At 46.0% G+C, this 15,519-nt stretch overlaps 1 protein-coding gene across 1 annotated transcript in view; it reads right to left on the reverse strand.

Annotated features, from left to right (window-relative positions):
• Window positions 1-15,519, reverse strand: part of rcc1l (RCC1 like) — a 33,388-nt gene that overhangs the window by 3,573 nt on the left and 14,296 nt on the right. The window contains exons 7-9 of the mRNA XM_052035822.1: window positions 13,903-14,084; window positions 9,202-9,289; window positions 7,426-7,599 (exon numbers count right to left, since the gene is read on the reverse strand). Coding sequence (XP_051891782.1) covers window positions 7,426-7,599; window positions 9,202-9,289; window positions 13,903-14,084 — 444 coding nt within the window. The remainder of the gene's footprint in view (window positions 1-7,425; window positions 7,600-9,201; window positions 9,290-13,902; window positions 14,085-15,519) is intronic.

A 15,519-nucleotide genomic window follows, 5' to 3' on the forward strand; every position in this document is an offset into this window, starting at 1 on the left:
CTTAAATAGGCAAGGTACGGAAGGACACTGAGCTAATGTGGGCAAACGGGATCAGAAGGTCAGCACAGATGTTGTGGGCTGAAGCGCTTGTTTCTGTGCTGTACATCTCTGTGACCTTCCATCAGTCAACTAGTCCCTCTGACACCAGGGTGGTGGGGTTTAGGCAGAGGATGGAAGGCTAACTATGGGGGGGGGGGGGGTGGGGGGAATGGCCAGTGACCATCTTCATTTCCTTCTGGACCCTGCACTTGCCAGGAAGGTCCGAAAGGAACACAGTGGTCTTCTTCGAGGTTCATCCCGGGCTGCTTCATAGCACAGAACTCTGGTTTCTACACACTTCCCACAGACATTCATTTGCTGTTCTGGAAGGTGATCAACTCTGTGAAAGACTCCCTCAGGTCTGCCCAAAATCTGTTGGTGTTTCAGTGTTAGCATATGTCCCAATAGCATATTCCAGGGTGAGGGACACATTGAAGCTTGGTGCAGCCACCGCAAAGGCTCAGTGGGGAAGTACTGTGGTCTAAGGTCTCACTGCCATTGGGCACTGAGGGGTTGGGTCCTGTGCTACAGACTTTTAAACTGCTCATTCAAGGAATGTATGTAAAGGATAATTAGAGTCATACAGCACGGAAACAGGCCCTTCAGCCCAACTGCTCCAAGCTGACCAATAAAGTCAGATGGATATGGGACTAAGCTAGTCCCATATCCATCTGACCCTTTCCTATCCATGTACCTGTCCAGGTGCCTTTTAAATGTTGTTAATGTACCTGCCTCACCCACTTCCTCTGGCAGCTTGTTCCATATACTGACCACCCTCTGGGCGAAAAAGTCACCCTTCAGGTTCTTATTAAATCTCTCCCCTCTCGCAAACCCACGTCGTCTAGTTCTTGATTCCCAAACCCTGGGAAAAAGACTAATGCATTGACCCTATCGAAGCCCCTCTTGATTTTATACACCTCTATACGATCACCTCTCATTCTCCTCTGCTCCAGTGAACAAAGTCCCAACATGCTCAACCTCTGTCCATAACTCAGTCCTTCGAATCCTGGCAACATCCTCATAAATCTGAACTCTTTCCAGCTTAACGAGACGCTGCCTCAAGAAGGCAACATCCATCATCAAAGATCTCCACCATCCGGGCCATGCCATCTTCTTGCAGCTGATCAAGATCCCTCTGTAAATCCTGAGAGCCATCTTCACTGTCAATGGCACCACCTATTTTAGTGTCATCTGCAAACTTACTAACCACGCCTTGTACATTCTCATCCAAATCATTGATATAGATGACAAATAGCAATGGGCTTAGCACCGGCCCCTGGGGAACATCGGGCAGGAGGTACAGAAGCCTGAAGTCCCACACCACCAGGTTCAGGAACAGCTACTTCCCTTCAACCATTCGATTCTTGAACCAACCTGCACAACTCTAATCACTACCTCAGTATAGCAACACTATGATCACTTTGCAATGTTCACAATGTTCTACAGCACTCCCCAGGGCCCTACCGTTCACTGTGAAAGTCCTACCCTCATTTGTCTTCCCAAAATGCAACACCTTACACCTGTCTGAATTAAACTCCATTTGCCATTCTCAACCCACTTACCCAGCTGATCAAGATCCCCCTGTACCCTTCACTGTCCACTATACCACCTATTTTAGTGTCATCTGCAAACGTACTAACCATGCCTTGTATGTTTTTATCCAAATCGTTGATATAGATGACAAACAGCAATGTGCTCAGCACCGACCCCTGGGGAACACCACTAGTCACTGGCCTCCAGTCCGAGAAATAACCTTCCACCATCACCCTCTGCTTCCTACCATCACGCCAACTGTGTATCCAATTCGCCATCCCTTCCTGTATCTCCTGCAATCTAACTTTGCATAGCAGCCTACCATACGGAACCTTATCAAAGGCCTTAATGAAGTCCATATAGACTACGTCTACCGCCCTGCCCTCATTGACCTTCTTGGTTACTTCTTCAAAAAACTCAACCAAATTCGTGAGATGTGACCTCCCACGCACAAAGCTGTGCTGACTACCCCTAATCAACCCCCGTCTTTCCAAATGCTTGTATATCTTATCCCTCAGAATCCTGTCTAATAACTTGCCTACCTCAGATATTAGGCTTACTGGTCTACAGTTCCCAGGTTTTACTTTGCAGCCCTTCTTAAATAAAGGCACAACATTCGCCACCCTCCAGTCTTCCAGCACCTCACCCGTCACTAACGATGATGCATATATCTCAGCCAGGGCTCCCACAATTTCTTCTCTAACTTCCCACAGCGTTCTTGGATACACCCTGTCAGGCCCTGGAGATTTATCTGTCTTCACATGCTTTAAGACATTCAGCACCTCCTCTGCTGTAATGTCGACTATCCCCAAGACATCCCCATTAACCACCTCAATTCTGAAGTCTTCAAGTCTTTCTCCATGGTAAAAACAGAGGAGAAATATTCACCCATTTTCTGTGGCTCCACACAAAGGTGCCCCCCACCGCCCCCCGGTCTTTGAGGGGCCCTATTCTCTCTCCAGTTACTCTTTTCCCCTTAAATACTCATAAAATCTCTATGGATTCTCTGCCAAAGCTATCTCATCCACCCTTTTTGCCCCCCTGATTTCCTTGAGTACACTCATGCATCCCCTAAACTCCCCCAGGGATTCACGTGATCCCAGCTCCCTGACCCATGCCTCCATTTTCCTGACCAGACCCTCAATATCCCTCATGATCCAGGGTTCCCTACTCCTGCCAGCCTTGCCCTTCACTCTAACAGGAACATGCAGATCTTGAACTCTTCATATCTCACTTTTTAAAGCCTCCCACCTACCATTCATCCATTTGCCTGCAAACAACCTAGTGCAATTAACCTTTGCAAGGTCCTGCCTAATACTGTCAAAATTTGCCTTGCCCCAATTTAGAACTTTAACTTGTGGACCAGATCTGTCCCTTTCCATAACTAGTGTAAAACGAATACAACTATGGTCACTGGTCCCAAAGCACTCCCCTACTGACACCTCAGTCACTTGCCCTGCCCTATTACCCAAGAGTGGGTCAAGCTTTGCCCTCTCCCTGGTAGGGCTCTCTCTAATGTTGCCCAAGGAAACTTCCCTGAACACACTTAACAAATTCCACCCCATTTAAGCCCGTAGCACTACGGCAGTCCCACTCTATGTTTGGAAAGTTAAAATCCCCTACTATGACAACCCTATTATTTTTGCAACTCTCCACAATCTCCCTGTTATATTTGTTCCTCTATTAGGGGGCCTTTAGTACGACCCCAACAAGGTGATCATCCCTTTCTTATTTCTCAGCTCCACCCATAAAGCCTCACTGGACGATCCCTCAGGAATTTCATCTCGGACAACTGCCATGATGTTCTTAAACGGAAATGCAGCTCCCCCTCCTCTCTCTCCTCCACCTCTATCCCACCCATAGCACCTGTAACCTGGAACACTGAGCTGCCGGTTCTGTCCCTCCCTTAGCCAGGTTTCCGTAATGGCTATAATATCCCAGTCCAATGTAGCCATCCACATCCTGCGTTCATCCACTTCGCCTGTCAGACTTCTTGTATTGAAATAAATGCTATTTAACCCAACAGTCTTTCCTCACTCCCTGTCTTGTATACTGGCCCTACTGTCATTGAATTCTGTCTCAACTTCCAGCTTCACTTCTAATTTGAATCCCCACCCCCCCCACCGCCAATCTAGTTTAAAGCCTCCCTGGCAGCACTAGTAAATCTGCCCACCAGGATATTGGTCCCCCTCCAGTTCAGGTGTAATCCGTCCCTATTGTACAGGTCACCCCTGGCCCAAGAGATCCCAATGGTCCAAACAATCTGAACCCCTGCCCCCTGCACCAACCCTTCAGCCACACGTCCATCTGCTGGATCCTCCTATTGTCACCTTCACTGGCACGTGACACAGGGAGTAATCCAGAGATTACCACCCTCCACGTCCTGCTTTTTAACCTCTTTCCTAACTCCCTATATTCACTCCGCAGGACCTCATCCCTTTCTCTACCAGTCATTTATGCCAATGTCCACGACTCCTGGCTGCTCACCCTCCCCTTTGAGAATGTTCTGCAACCACTCAGGGACCCCCTCGACCCAGGCACCAGGGAGACAACACACCATCCTGGGGTCCCCTCTTGCAGTCACAGAATCTCCTGTCTGCCCCCCTAACTATCCAGTCTCCTACCACTACAGTCCTGTGTCAGTGTAATTGATCTCACACTAAAGCAATGATATGGAATAATATACCTTATACTTGGAATGGTGAAATATGAAATATTATACATCACTTAATGTGACGAACAAAATAAGTTTGGGAAACATGTGAAATGATGAGTTTGGGGGTTTCTGTCCAAGTTGCCTGGTTCTGTCAGTACCTGTGCCTTGGCATTGGACTACCAAGGGACTTGGCATTGAAACTACCAAGGGACTTGGCATTGAAACTACCAAGGGACTTGGCATTGAAGCAGCAATCACTGAACACTAGTAGAAAGGTAGCTAGTATGTTGTCCTATATTGCTGGAGGATTCGAGTGCAGGTAAAGACAACGTACTGTACCTGGAACATTGTGTCTGGGTCTGCTCTGCTCCCAACCCCACAGACGGAGATGTTTGTGACAGAGGGACTGCACTCAACAACGGTCACCAGGATTGGGTAGGTTTGACAGATGGAGTGACATGAAGTAGGCAGAGCTTGTACTCTTGAGTTGAGAAGAATGAGAGGTGATCCCACTGAAATGTATACAGTTTATATTGGGCCTGACAGGGCAGATGTAGGGGTGACGTTTCACCTGGCTTGTGTCTAGAACTAGGGGTCACAGTCTCAAAGAAAGGGTAGACTATTCAGAACCAAGATGAGAACAAATTTCTACACCAACAGGGTGCTGAATCTTTTGAATTCTCTTCCCTAGGGAGCTGTGGATGTTCAGTCACAAAGTAGATTGTGGTGGATTTCAGGAAGTCAAGGAAGATAGATCTTGGTCCAGTGTTCATTGGTGGCGAGGCTGTGGAGAGAGTCTCCAGTTTTAAATTGCTGGGGGCATACATCACTGAGGACTTTTCCTGGGCAATACACCCCTCAGCCGTCATTAGGAAGGCACAGCAACACCTCGATTTTTTGAGGAAATTGAGGAGAGCCAGACTGTCTCAGAACATTCTGGTGAACTTCTACCGGTGTGCAGTGGAGAGCATCCTGCCATACAGCATTACTGCTTGGTATGCCAGCTGCACTAGGAAGGAGCAGAAGGCTCTGCAGAGAGTCATCAAGATGGCCCAAAACATCATTGGGACTCAGTTACCAGCGATGGAGGACATCTATCAGGCTCGATGTCGGAGCAGGGCTTTAAACATCATTGGATAACCAGCTCACCCTGCTCACTACCTCTTTAAACTACTCCCCTCTGGTAGGCAATACAGGCACACACTACAGGACTGAAACACAGCCTTTTTCCCCCAAAGCTGTTAAATTGTTGAACATGGACTGACACCTCCTATACATACATACACACACGTACTATGTCTTCCCCCCCTTTACTGGCCGGACTTAGCATGGTGTTATTTAATATATTGATATGCTGCTGATTATCATTATTATCACAGTTCATTTGCACACTGCCTTTTTTTTATACTTTATATTTGTGTAAGTATGTTTGTTTTATTTTATAGTTATAATTGCTCTTATCAATTTACTATTTTGGTTTTTATTAGGCAAGGGAGTGCCATCGTAATCTCGTTGTGTTGTTGTTGCAACAGTACAATGACAAAGAAATAAAGAAATAAAGATAAAGATATTCAAAAGATCTATGGATGTTTAGATATTAAGGGAATTGAGGGATATGGGGTTAACGTGGGAAACTGGCGCTGAACTGAAAGGTCAGTGTGGTCTTACTAAATAGTGGGGTGTTAATGAGGGGCCAAACAACACACTCTGCTCTTTCGTTTGTCCTTGTGTAATTGGAGGATGGTGAAACTGCTACATCTGCTCATCTCCAACCATCACAGGAACACAGAATGGTTACAGCACAGGAGAACATTCAGCCCATCATGTCTGTGTTGGTGCTTTACCAGAACAAAGCCCGGGTGAAAAGCCAATGGCTTGCAACGAAAGCTTCAGTAATCTCTGTGCAACTGAACATGAACTTTTTACAGAAATCCCAATCCCATGGAGCGCTTCAGTTACAAGGAGAGGCAGGATTTGTTTTCCCAGGTGTACAAAATTACAAAGGACATAGATGGGGTGATTAGTGAGAAAATTTCCCTGTAACGAAAATGTCTAAAGGCAGAAAGCAAAAGGTTTAAGGTGAGGTGTAAGAGGTTTAAAGGTGACCTAAGGAAAAATGTTCTCATCCAGATGGAGGCTGGAATCTGGAACACACCTCCTGAGTGCGTGCTGGAGGCAGAGACTCTCACAACATTTCTGGACAAGCACTTGAATTGCCGAGGCACAGAGGCCACAGACCAAGTGTTGGTACATGGATTAGTACAGAGAGAAACATGGAGGTCTGCAGGGACATGGTGGGCTGTCCCTGTACTTCATGATTCCATGACTACACTTGAGGAACGATGTCAAGAAGAGAGGCCAAGGTGATTGATTGGAATGATGCCTGGCAGAGGGAGTTCAGTTGTACGTAGAGCCTGGAGAAACTGTGATTATTCCCTTTATGGGATAAATGGGAGATATAGCAGAGGCATTCAGGATTTTCTTTGGGTAGATAAGGAGGAAATATTTCCACAGCTGAGGGGAAACCAGAGATTCAGGCAAACCATAGAAGTGCAATGGTCATTCTCATCTTGATGCAAGGTCTGCGAGTGAGGTAGAAACAAATTCAATTGTAACTTTCCACATGGATGTGGATATAAATATAAAACAAAATAATTCCAGGGCCACAGGGAGAGAGCTGAGGAAGAGGAGATTAAAGCTTTCATTGAGAATGTGTGGTGAGGATGGGGCAGGGTGACCTGTGCTGTGGTCTACTTGCTTCCTCCAACCTACAAGAAAGATTTCATCTACATCACACAGGTTATCGAACAAGAGGCCAGAAAACACAATGCAGCAGGTGAAGTATTCAAAAGTGAATTGAAAACTGGCTGCAACAGAAAGCAAGGATCGGGTGTGGATGTGGAGTGTGGTGAGGAGCTGGGGAACCAGTGCACACAGAGTGTATCAGCAGTACAAGGGTGAGTGTTGAACAAAGGGGTGGTAGGGTTAGACTGGGGCATGAGTTACCAGACACGGAGCTTTGCCCATTCCTGAAGATTCCTACAATTCAAGGAACCACAGGCTGAATTTGTTGGCCTCAGAGATACAGACCGCGAGATGTACAAGTGCGAGAGGATGGGAACTTGGAACGTGATCAGACGCCAGAGCAAAACAAACCAACTGTTCCAACACCTCCTCGATCTGTACAACATACTCACTAGTGACGGCAGCAAAATGATGGAGCCCACAGGCAACGCGATCAACTCGCACTTGGGGTGTGAACTCAGAGCAGCCGAACAGTGTTGGTGGGATCATCTCCGGCAGTCTGGACTCAGAAAGGTTACATCCTTTCCCCAGGATCCCGTAGCCCCACACAAACATGTTGCCATCACCTGCAAACAACAAAGAAATATTTTTGGCAAAGTAGAGATGTGTTCAGAAAGTACGGATACTCTTGTGAACACTTTCAGGTAACGAGCATCAAAGGGGGTCGCCCAGTGGATCAGCTGAGAGAGCGTGAACATTCCTGGGGACAAGGGCAGTGGGCTCGGCCCCCCGCTGAGACTGCAACAAAACCCTGGTGGTATGAGGGAGTGCCATTGTTTAGATGAAATGTTAAAGGTTTGCTCGAGGTGGATGTGATTTTGACAAGTTTTGGGCCAATGTGGACAGCCCTGGACAGCTCCGAACCACAAAGTGAACTCTGAACCACAGACCCAGTAGTCATACCTAACTGCACTCTCCACGTGTGTTAAGCCCATCCCCGGTGCACAATCCCATTACTTGGAATTAAGAAAGATGACGAAGTGGAAGGTTTGAAAAGGAATGCTGGGGCCTTGACCAAGATCTTTGTGTCCTCTCCAGCCACAGGCGAGGTCCCGGAAGACTGGCAACAAAATTTTGTTTTGTTGTTCGAGAAGGGAAATAGGGATAATCCTGGAAACTACAGACCAGCGAGTCTCACATCAGGGGTAGGGAAGCTATTGGAGAGGATTCTTAGGGATAGGATTCTTGGTCTATTTAAGGACAGTCAGCATGGCTCTGTGCGGGGTAAGTCGTGTCTTACTGAGCTTTTTGAGGAAGTGACAAAGGTGATTGATCCAGGTAGAGCCGTGGATGCTGCAGATATGAATGGAGAAATAGCAGATGGAGTTTAATCCGGATAAGTATGAGGTGTTGCACTTTGGGAGAACAAATGTAAAGGGACAGGACACTGTTAATGACAGGACCCGTAACAGTGTAGGTGTACAGAGGGATCTTGGGGTCCAAGTCCATAGCTCGCTGAAAGTGGCTGCACAGGTTGATAGGGTGGTAAAGGAGGTGTACGGCATGCTTGCCTTTATTAGACGAGGCACTGAGTTCAAGAGTCAGGATGTTATGTCGCAGCTTTATAAAACTCTGGTTACGCTGCATCTAGAGTATTGCATTCAGTTCTGGTCGCCCCATTACAGGAAGGATGTGGAGGCTTTGGAGAGGGTGCAGAAGAGGTTCACCAGGATGCTGTAGGTTGGATGTTGGAGGGCAGGTGCTATAAGGACAGGTTGGACCTACTTGGGTTGCTTTCTCTGGAGCGGTGGAGGCTGAGGGGAGACCTGACAGAAGTTTATAAGATTATGAGAGGCATAGATAGAGTAGACAGCCGGTATCTCTTTCCCCAGGGTTGAAATGTCTAATACTAGAGGGCGTGCATTTAAGGTGAGAGGGGGTAAGTTCAAAGGAGATATGCGGGACAAGTTTTTTTTTACAAAGAGAGTGGTGGGTGGAGGCAAATGTGCTACGGTGCTGGAGGCAGATACGATAGAGGTGTTTAAGAGGCTCTTACATTGGCACATGGGTGTGCAGAGAATGGAGGGATATGGACACTGTGTAGGCAGAAGGGATTAGTTTAGTTAGGTATTGAATTAGTTTGGCACAACATTCGGGGCCGGGGGCCTGTTCCTGTTTCGTACTGTTCTATGTTCTAGAACATGCTGTTACAAAAGGTGACAACTTACTATTGAGGACTGCAGCGTGAGTACCACCACACGCCGCAGACTTTATCTTTCCCAGGCCCTTAAACGGGAGCTGCTTCGGCACATTCACCTGCAAGGACAATTCAAACTTAGAGAGAAGGAAAGTTACACTTTACATGCATCCAGACTACCACAGCCTAGGCTTTGCCCAGCTCCCCACCCTCCCCTTCTCACATCACCATGTTCTAGAATCTTAGGTCTCCCCCAGAAATTTCAAAATCTTCCTTCCCATTGGCGACCTGCCTGTAAGTCAGGGAATTATCTCAGAAACTGGGATCATTCCAGAGGTTTTATGGATTTGGGTTTTCCTCAACAGAGGCAAAGAAACATTTGAAGAAAATCAATTCCCAGTTTGTAGTTTTACTGTGAGAACACAAAATCGTCGACAGGAAAAAGTCACCGATCTCTGTCCAGAGGGCAAACACAGAACAGTGCAGCACAGGAACAGGCCCTTCGGCCCACCTTGTTGTGCCAAACTAATTAAGCTCATGACACCTAATTAAACGAATCCCTTGTGCCTGCACATGGCCCATATCCCTCCACCCTGCATTTTCATACTCCTCATCTAAAAGGCTCTTAAATGCCTTAATCGTAACTGCTTCCAATTCCACCCCCAGCAGTGCATTCCAGGCACCCACCACTCTTGTCCCACACATTTTAAACTTGCCCCCTCTCACCTTAAATGCACGCCCTCTGGGATTTGACAACTCTACCCTGGGAAAAGGATTCCAACTGTCTACTCTACCGATGCCTCTCGTAATCTTATAAACCTCTATCAGGTCTCCCCTCAGCCTCCAACGCTCCAGAGAAAACAATCCAAGCCTGACCAACCTCTCCTTATAGCTCATATCCTCTAATCCAGGGAGCATCCTTCTGTACACTTTCCAAAGCCTCCACATCCTTCCTGTAATGGGATGACCAGAACTGCACACAATACTCCAAGTGTGACCTAACCAAAGTTTTATACGGCTGCAACATGACTTCCTGACTTTTGTACTCAATGCCCTGACCAATGAAGGCAAACCTTCCTTACCACCCTACCTACTTGCAGGCCACTTTCAGGGAGTTATGAACTTGGACTGCAAGATCCCTCTGTACATCAACATTCTTAAAGGTCCTGCCACTAACAGTGTACTGTCCCCTGACATTTGACCTGCCAATGTGCAACACCTCACACTTGCCCGGATTAAACTCCATCTGCCATTTCTCTGCCCATATCTGTAATTGATCTATATTCTGTCGTATCCTTTGGCAACCTTCTTATGGATTTATGTAAATATTAGTCATCAAAACAGAAATTCATAATTATACAAAATCGGCAATAAAATAATCTTAATTACCTTAGAATATAAAACAATTTATACCGTCAAAGGAAAGGACTCAAAACCCTGCCACAGATCATATAATTTGTCCATGGGATTACCATACCAATGGTTGCCTTGGACACAGTGGGCTGAAGGGCCTGTTTCTGAGCTGTGTGACCCTTGGTCCTACAACTCTAACTATAACAGCCCTGTAATCTCAGCACAGAACAGCATCAAAACCTAAATAACGGGAGTTACATCTGAATACCAGGAAGGCAAGGAGGAGACGAAGGAAACTGGTAACACCCTGAGATAAGGTCCCACAAGACTGGAGAATTGCCAGTGTTATTCCTTTGTTTAAGAAGAGCAAAAGGGATAAGCCATGCAATTATAGACCGGTGAGACATTGGTAGGGAAGTTGCTGGGGAAGATTGTTAGGGACAGTATTTACTTGCGTTTGGAAAACCATAGACTTGTTAGGGACAGTCAGCATGGCTTTGTGCAGAGGAGGTCTGGTCTTACAAGTTTGATTGAGTTTTTAGAGGAAGTGACAATGATGATTGATGAACAATAGGGCAGTGGATGTTAGTAAAGCTTATGACAATGTTCCTCAAGGTAGGCTGGTCCAGAAGATTAAGGCACATATACGGTAAGTTGGTAAACTGGATACAAAATTGGCTTGGCCATAGAAGATAGAGGGTAGTGGTGAAGGGGTGTTATGGTGACTGTGAAAATGATCTGGATGAAAATGTAGGTGGTCTGATTCATATGTTTACAGACAACATGAACATTGGTGGAGTTGTGAATAGTGAGGGAGGTTGTCAAAGGATATACAGGACACAGATCAGTTGGAAATTTGGGCAGAGAAATGGCAGAGGGAGTTTAATCCGGGCAAGTGTGAGGTGATGCATTTTGGGGTAGGTCAACTGTGAGAGGAAAGTGTACAGTAAACGGCAGGATCCTTGGGAGCATCGACGTACAGAGGGATCTTGAGGTGCAAGTCCAGTTACCTGAAAATGGCAACTCAAGTGGATAGGGTGGTAAAGGTTTATGGCATACTTGTTTTTGTCGGTCGGGGCATTGAGAATAAAAGTCGGGAAGTCATATTGCAGCTGTACAAAACACATTTGGAGTATTGTGTGTTGTTCTGATCGCCCCATTACAGGAAGGATGTGGAGGCTTTGGAGAGGGTGCAAGAAGAGGTTCACCAGCATGATGACTGGATTAGAGAGTATTAGCTATAAGGAGAGGTTGGACAAATTTGGAATGTCTTCTCTGGAGCATCATAGGCTGAGGGTTGACTTGATAGAGGTATATAACGTTATGAGAGACACAGATAGAGTAGACAGTCAGAGTCTTTCATAGGGTGAATATGTCAAAACCTAGGGGGTATAGGCTTAAGGAAAGTTTAAGGGAGATATGCGGGGCAAGTTTTTTTACCTAGAGAGTGGTGGGTGCCTGGAACATGCTGCCAGGGTCAGTGGTGGAAGCAGATATGACAGTGACATTTAAGAGGCATTCAGACAAACACAAACAAGCAGGGAATGTGCGAAGTGAGGACAATGAGGGCACTTTATCTGCGTGCCCGTAGTATTCGAAACAAAGTCAGTGAACTTATGGCACAAATCAGTACAAAGTGGTGTGATTTAGTGGCCTTCACAGAAATGTGGCTGCAGGGTGAAGATGAGTGGGAATTAAATATCCAGGTGTATCAGGTAATACGGAAGGATAGGCAGGAAGGTAAGGGAGGTGGGGTAGCGCTCTTAATTAAGGATGCGATCAGGGCGATAGTGAGAGACAATATAAAATCTAAGGTGCAGAATGTTGAGTCCATCTGGGTAGAGATTAGGAACAGTAAAGGAAAAAAAAATCACTGGTGGGAGTTGTCTTTAGGCCACTGAATAGGCACAGGCAATAAACCAAGGAATATCTGATGCATGTAAGAAGGGAATGGCAGTTGTCAGGGGGGACTTTAACTTGCACATAGATTGGGTGAATCAAGCTGGTCGACGCAGTCTTGAGGAGGACTTCATAGAATGCATCCGTGATAGCTTTCTTGAACAGCAGGTTAGTGAACCTACAAAGGAAAATGCTATCTTAGATCTGGTCCTGTGCAATGAGACAGGTAAAATTAACAATCTCGTAGTTAGGGATCCTCTTGGAAAGAGCGATCAGAGTATGATTGAATATCTCATTCAAATGGAGGGTGCAATAGTTTGATCTATAGAACAATACAGCACAATACAGGCCCTTCGGCCCACCATGTTGTACTGATCTAAAACCAGTGTATCATGCCTAAACAAGGGAGACTACACGGGATGAGGGAGGAGTTGGCTAGCACAGACTGGGAACACAGGCTATATAGTGGGACAGTTGAGGAACAGTGGAAGACTTTCAAAGAAATTTTTCACGGTGCTCAACAGAAGTATATTCCAGTTAAAAGCAAGGACAGTAAAGGTGGGGAGAGCCAGCCTTGGATAACTAAGGAAATAAAAGAAGGCATCAAACTAAAAGCTCATGCATACAAAGTCACCAAGAGTAGCAGGACACTGGGAGATTGGGAAAACTTTAAAAGGCAACAAAGAACCACTAAGCAAGCAATAAGGAAAGGGAAGATAGATTATGAAAGTAAACTAGCACAAAATATAAAAACAGATAGTAAAAGTTTTTATAACTATATAAAGCGGAAAAGGGTGGCTAAAGTTAACATAGGTCCCTTTGAAGACAGGGGTCCCTTGGGCCTAAAGGTAGACAGGGAGGTTATGCTGCAACTGTACAGGGTACTGGTGAGGCCGCCCCTGGAGTACTGCATGCAGTTCTGGTCTCCTTACTTGAGGAAAGATATACTGGCTTTGGAGGCGGTGCAGAGGAGGTTCACCAGGTTGATTCCAGAGATGAGGGGTTAGCCTATGAGGAGAGATTGAGTCTCCTGGGACTTTACTTGCTGGAATTCAGAAGAATGAGAGGGGATCTTATAGAAACATATAAAATTATGAAAGGGATAGATGAGATAGACGGAGATGAGGAGGAACTGCTTTTCCCAGAGAGTAGTGAATCTGTGGAATTCTCTGCCCAGGCAAGCAGTAGAGGCTACCTCATTAAATCTATTTAAGACACAGTTAGATAGATTTTTGCATAGTAGGGGAATAAGGGTTATGGGGAAAAGGCAGGGAGGTGGAGCTGAGTCCACGGCCAGATGCCATGATCTTATTGAATGGCAGAGCAGGCTCGACAGGCCAGATGGCACTCCTGCTCCTATTTCTTAAGTTCTCATGTAGGCCATGTGCAGGCAGATGGGATTAGTTAGATTGTCATCATGGTCAGCGCAGATATGGTGGGCCAAATTCCTGTGCTGTCCTGTTCTATGAACCATGCTTACCTGTGTGGTCTCAGTAACTGTAGCAAGCTGCAGATACTCAGAGTTCCCCCAGCCAAACACACCCCCATCTTTGGATACAGCCAAACAGAAGTCTCCATACGTTGCGATCTGCACAATGTTCACTCCAGCAATATCTCCTGTCAGCCTGGTTGGTTTAGAAACTGCACCATTGTGACCAAGACCTAAGTAAAGAATGGTCAGGGATGCTTAACTAGTCCATAACTAAAGAGTAAACTCTAATAAACAAAGCCAACGAAAACCTTTTTGACAGTACTAGCTGTCAACATAGAGAGACTGCTGTACCAAGTGGAATGGAGAGGAAGGAGAGAACTTCATTTTGTTCAGGAAATGAAGATGTGGACCTGACAATCACCGTCGGGTGGCAAACACTGGTGGGAGTTGTCTGCAGGGCTCCAAACGTCGTGATGATATAGGTGACAGCATCAAACAGGAAATTAAAGATACACATAGCAAGGGTAGGACAATTATCATAGGGTACTTTAATTTATAAATCAACTCATCAAACCATTTCAGCAATACTACTGTGGAGGAAGAATTATTTGAATGTGCACAGGACGGCTTTTTAAACCAGCATACTGAGCAGTGAACTAGAGAACAGGCTATCCTGGTGCTGTGCAATGGAAAAGGGTTAGTTAATAATCTTGTGATGTGGGGTCTACCAGAGAAGAGAGACAATAACATGATAGAATTCTTCATTAAGGTGAAAAATGAAGCAGCTCAACCTGAAACTAGGATCCTAAATCTAAGCTAACTATGAAGGTGTGAGCAGTGAGCTGGCTCTGGCGGATTGGGGAACACCATGAAGAGGTATGACAGGGAATAGGCAGTGGTTAGCACTGAAGGAACCAATGCAGGAACCACAACAGTTATACATCCCTGCCCAGTGTAAAAATGCAAAAGAAAATGTAACCCAACCCACGGCTAGCAAAAGATGTCCAAAGTAGTCTTAGGTAAAAGGAGGAGCCACATAAAGTGGTCGGTCAAAGTAGGAAGCCCAAAGACTGGGAGCGGTTTAGATTGCAGCAAAGGAGGACACAAAAATTGATTAAGAGAACACAAATCTGGACAGCAAAGCAGACCACCAGGGTCTGCACAGGTAATCCCGAGCACAGGCAGATCACAGCTGACATTCCGGGAAGGACTGGGTCAGTGTCATCCAGCACTTGGTGTGCAGCTGCTTCTCCACCTCACCTCTGGTCCCCTCCCCCAACACCCCACATTGCTGTCTCAGTTTTGACCTTTGCAAGACCATTAATTTTGCTCTAAGTCCTTCAGTTCTGAACATCTATTAGATCACTTGTTAATGTTCTCTGCTTTAAGCTTTCGGTGCATCTCTTCCCCAATACCATTCTAGTGCACACATCTGGGCACAATACTCTAACCCTTGCTTGAAGAAGCTGTTACACAACTTATTTGTTTTTACCCTCTGTGCCACTACTTATAAACGAACAAGGATCCCTGATGCTGCTCAAATTCTCTTGCCACCTTCAAAGATTTCTTTAAGCAAATAATTACCATTTGCATGCGAGTCTTCGTTGCTTTAATCTACAGAGTGACACAGTGTAACAGCTGGTAGAGCTGCTGCCTCACAGCTCC

This window comes from Pristis pectinata, chromosome 21 (assembly GCF_009764475.1).
Source record: "Pristis pectinata isolate sPriPec2 chromosome 21, sPriPec2.1.pri, whole genome shotgun sequence".
Taxonomy (NCBI): domain Eukaryota; kingdom Metazoa; phylum Chordata; class Chondrichthyes; order Rhinopristiformes; family Pristidae; genus Pristis; species Pristis pectinata.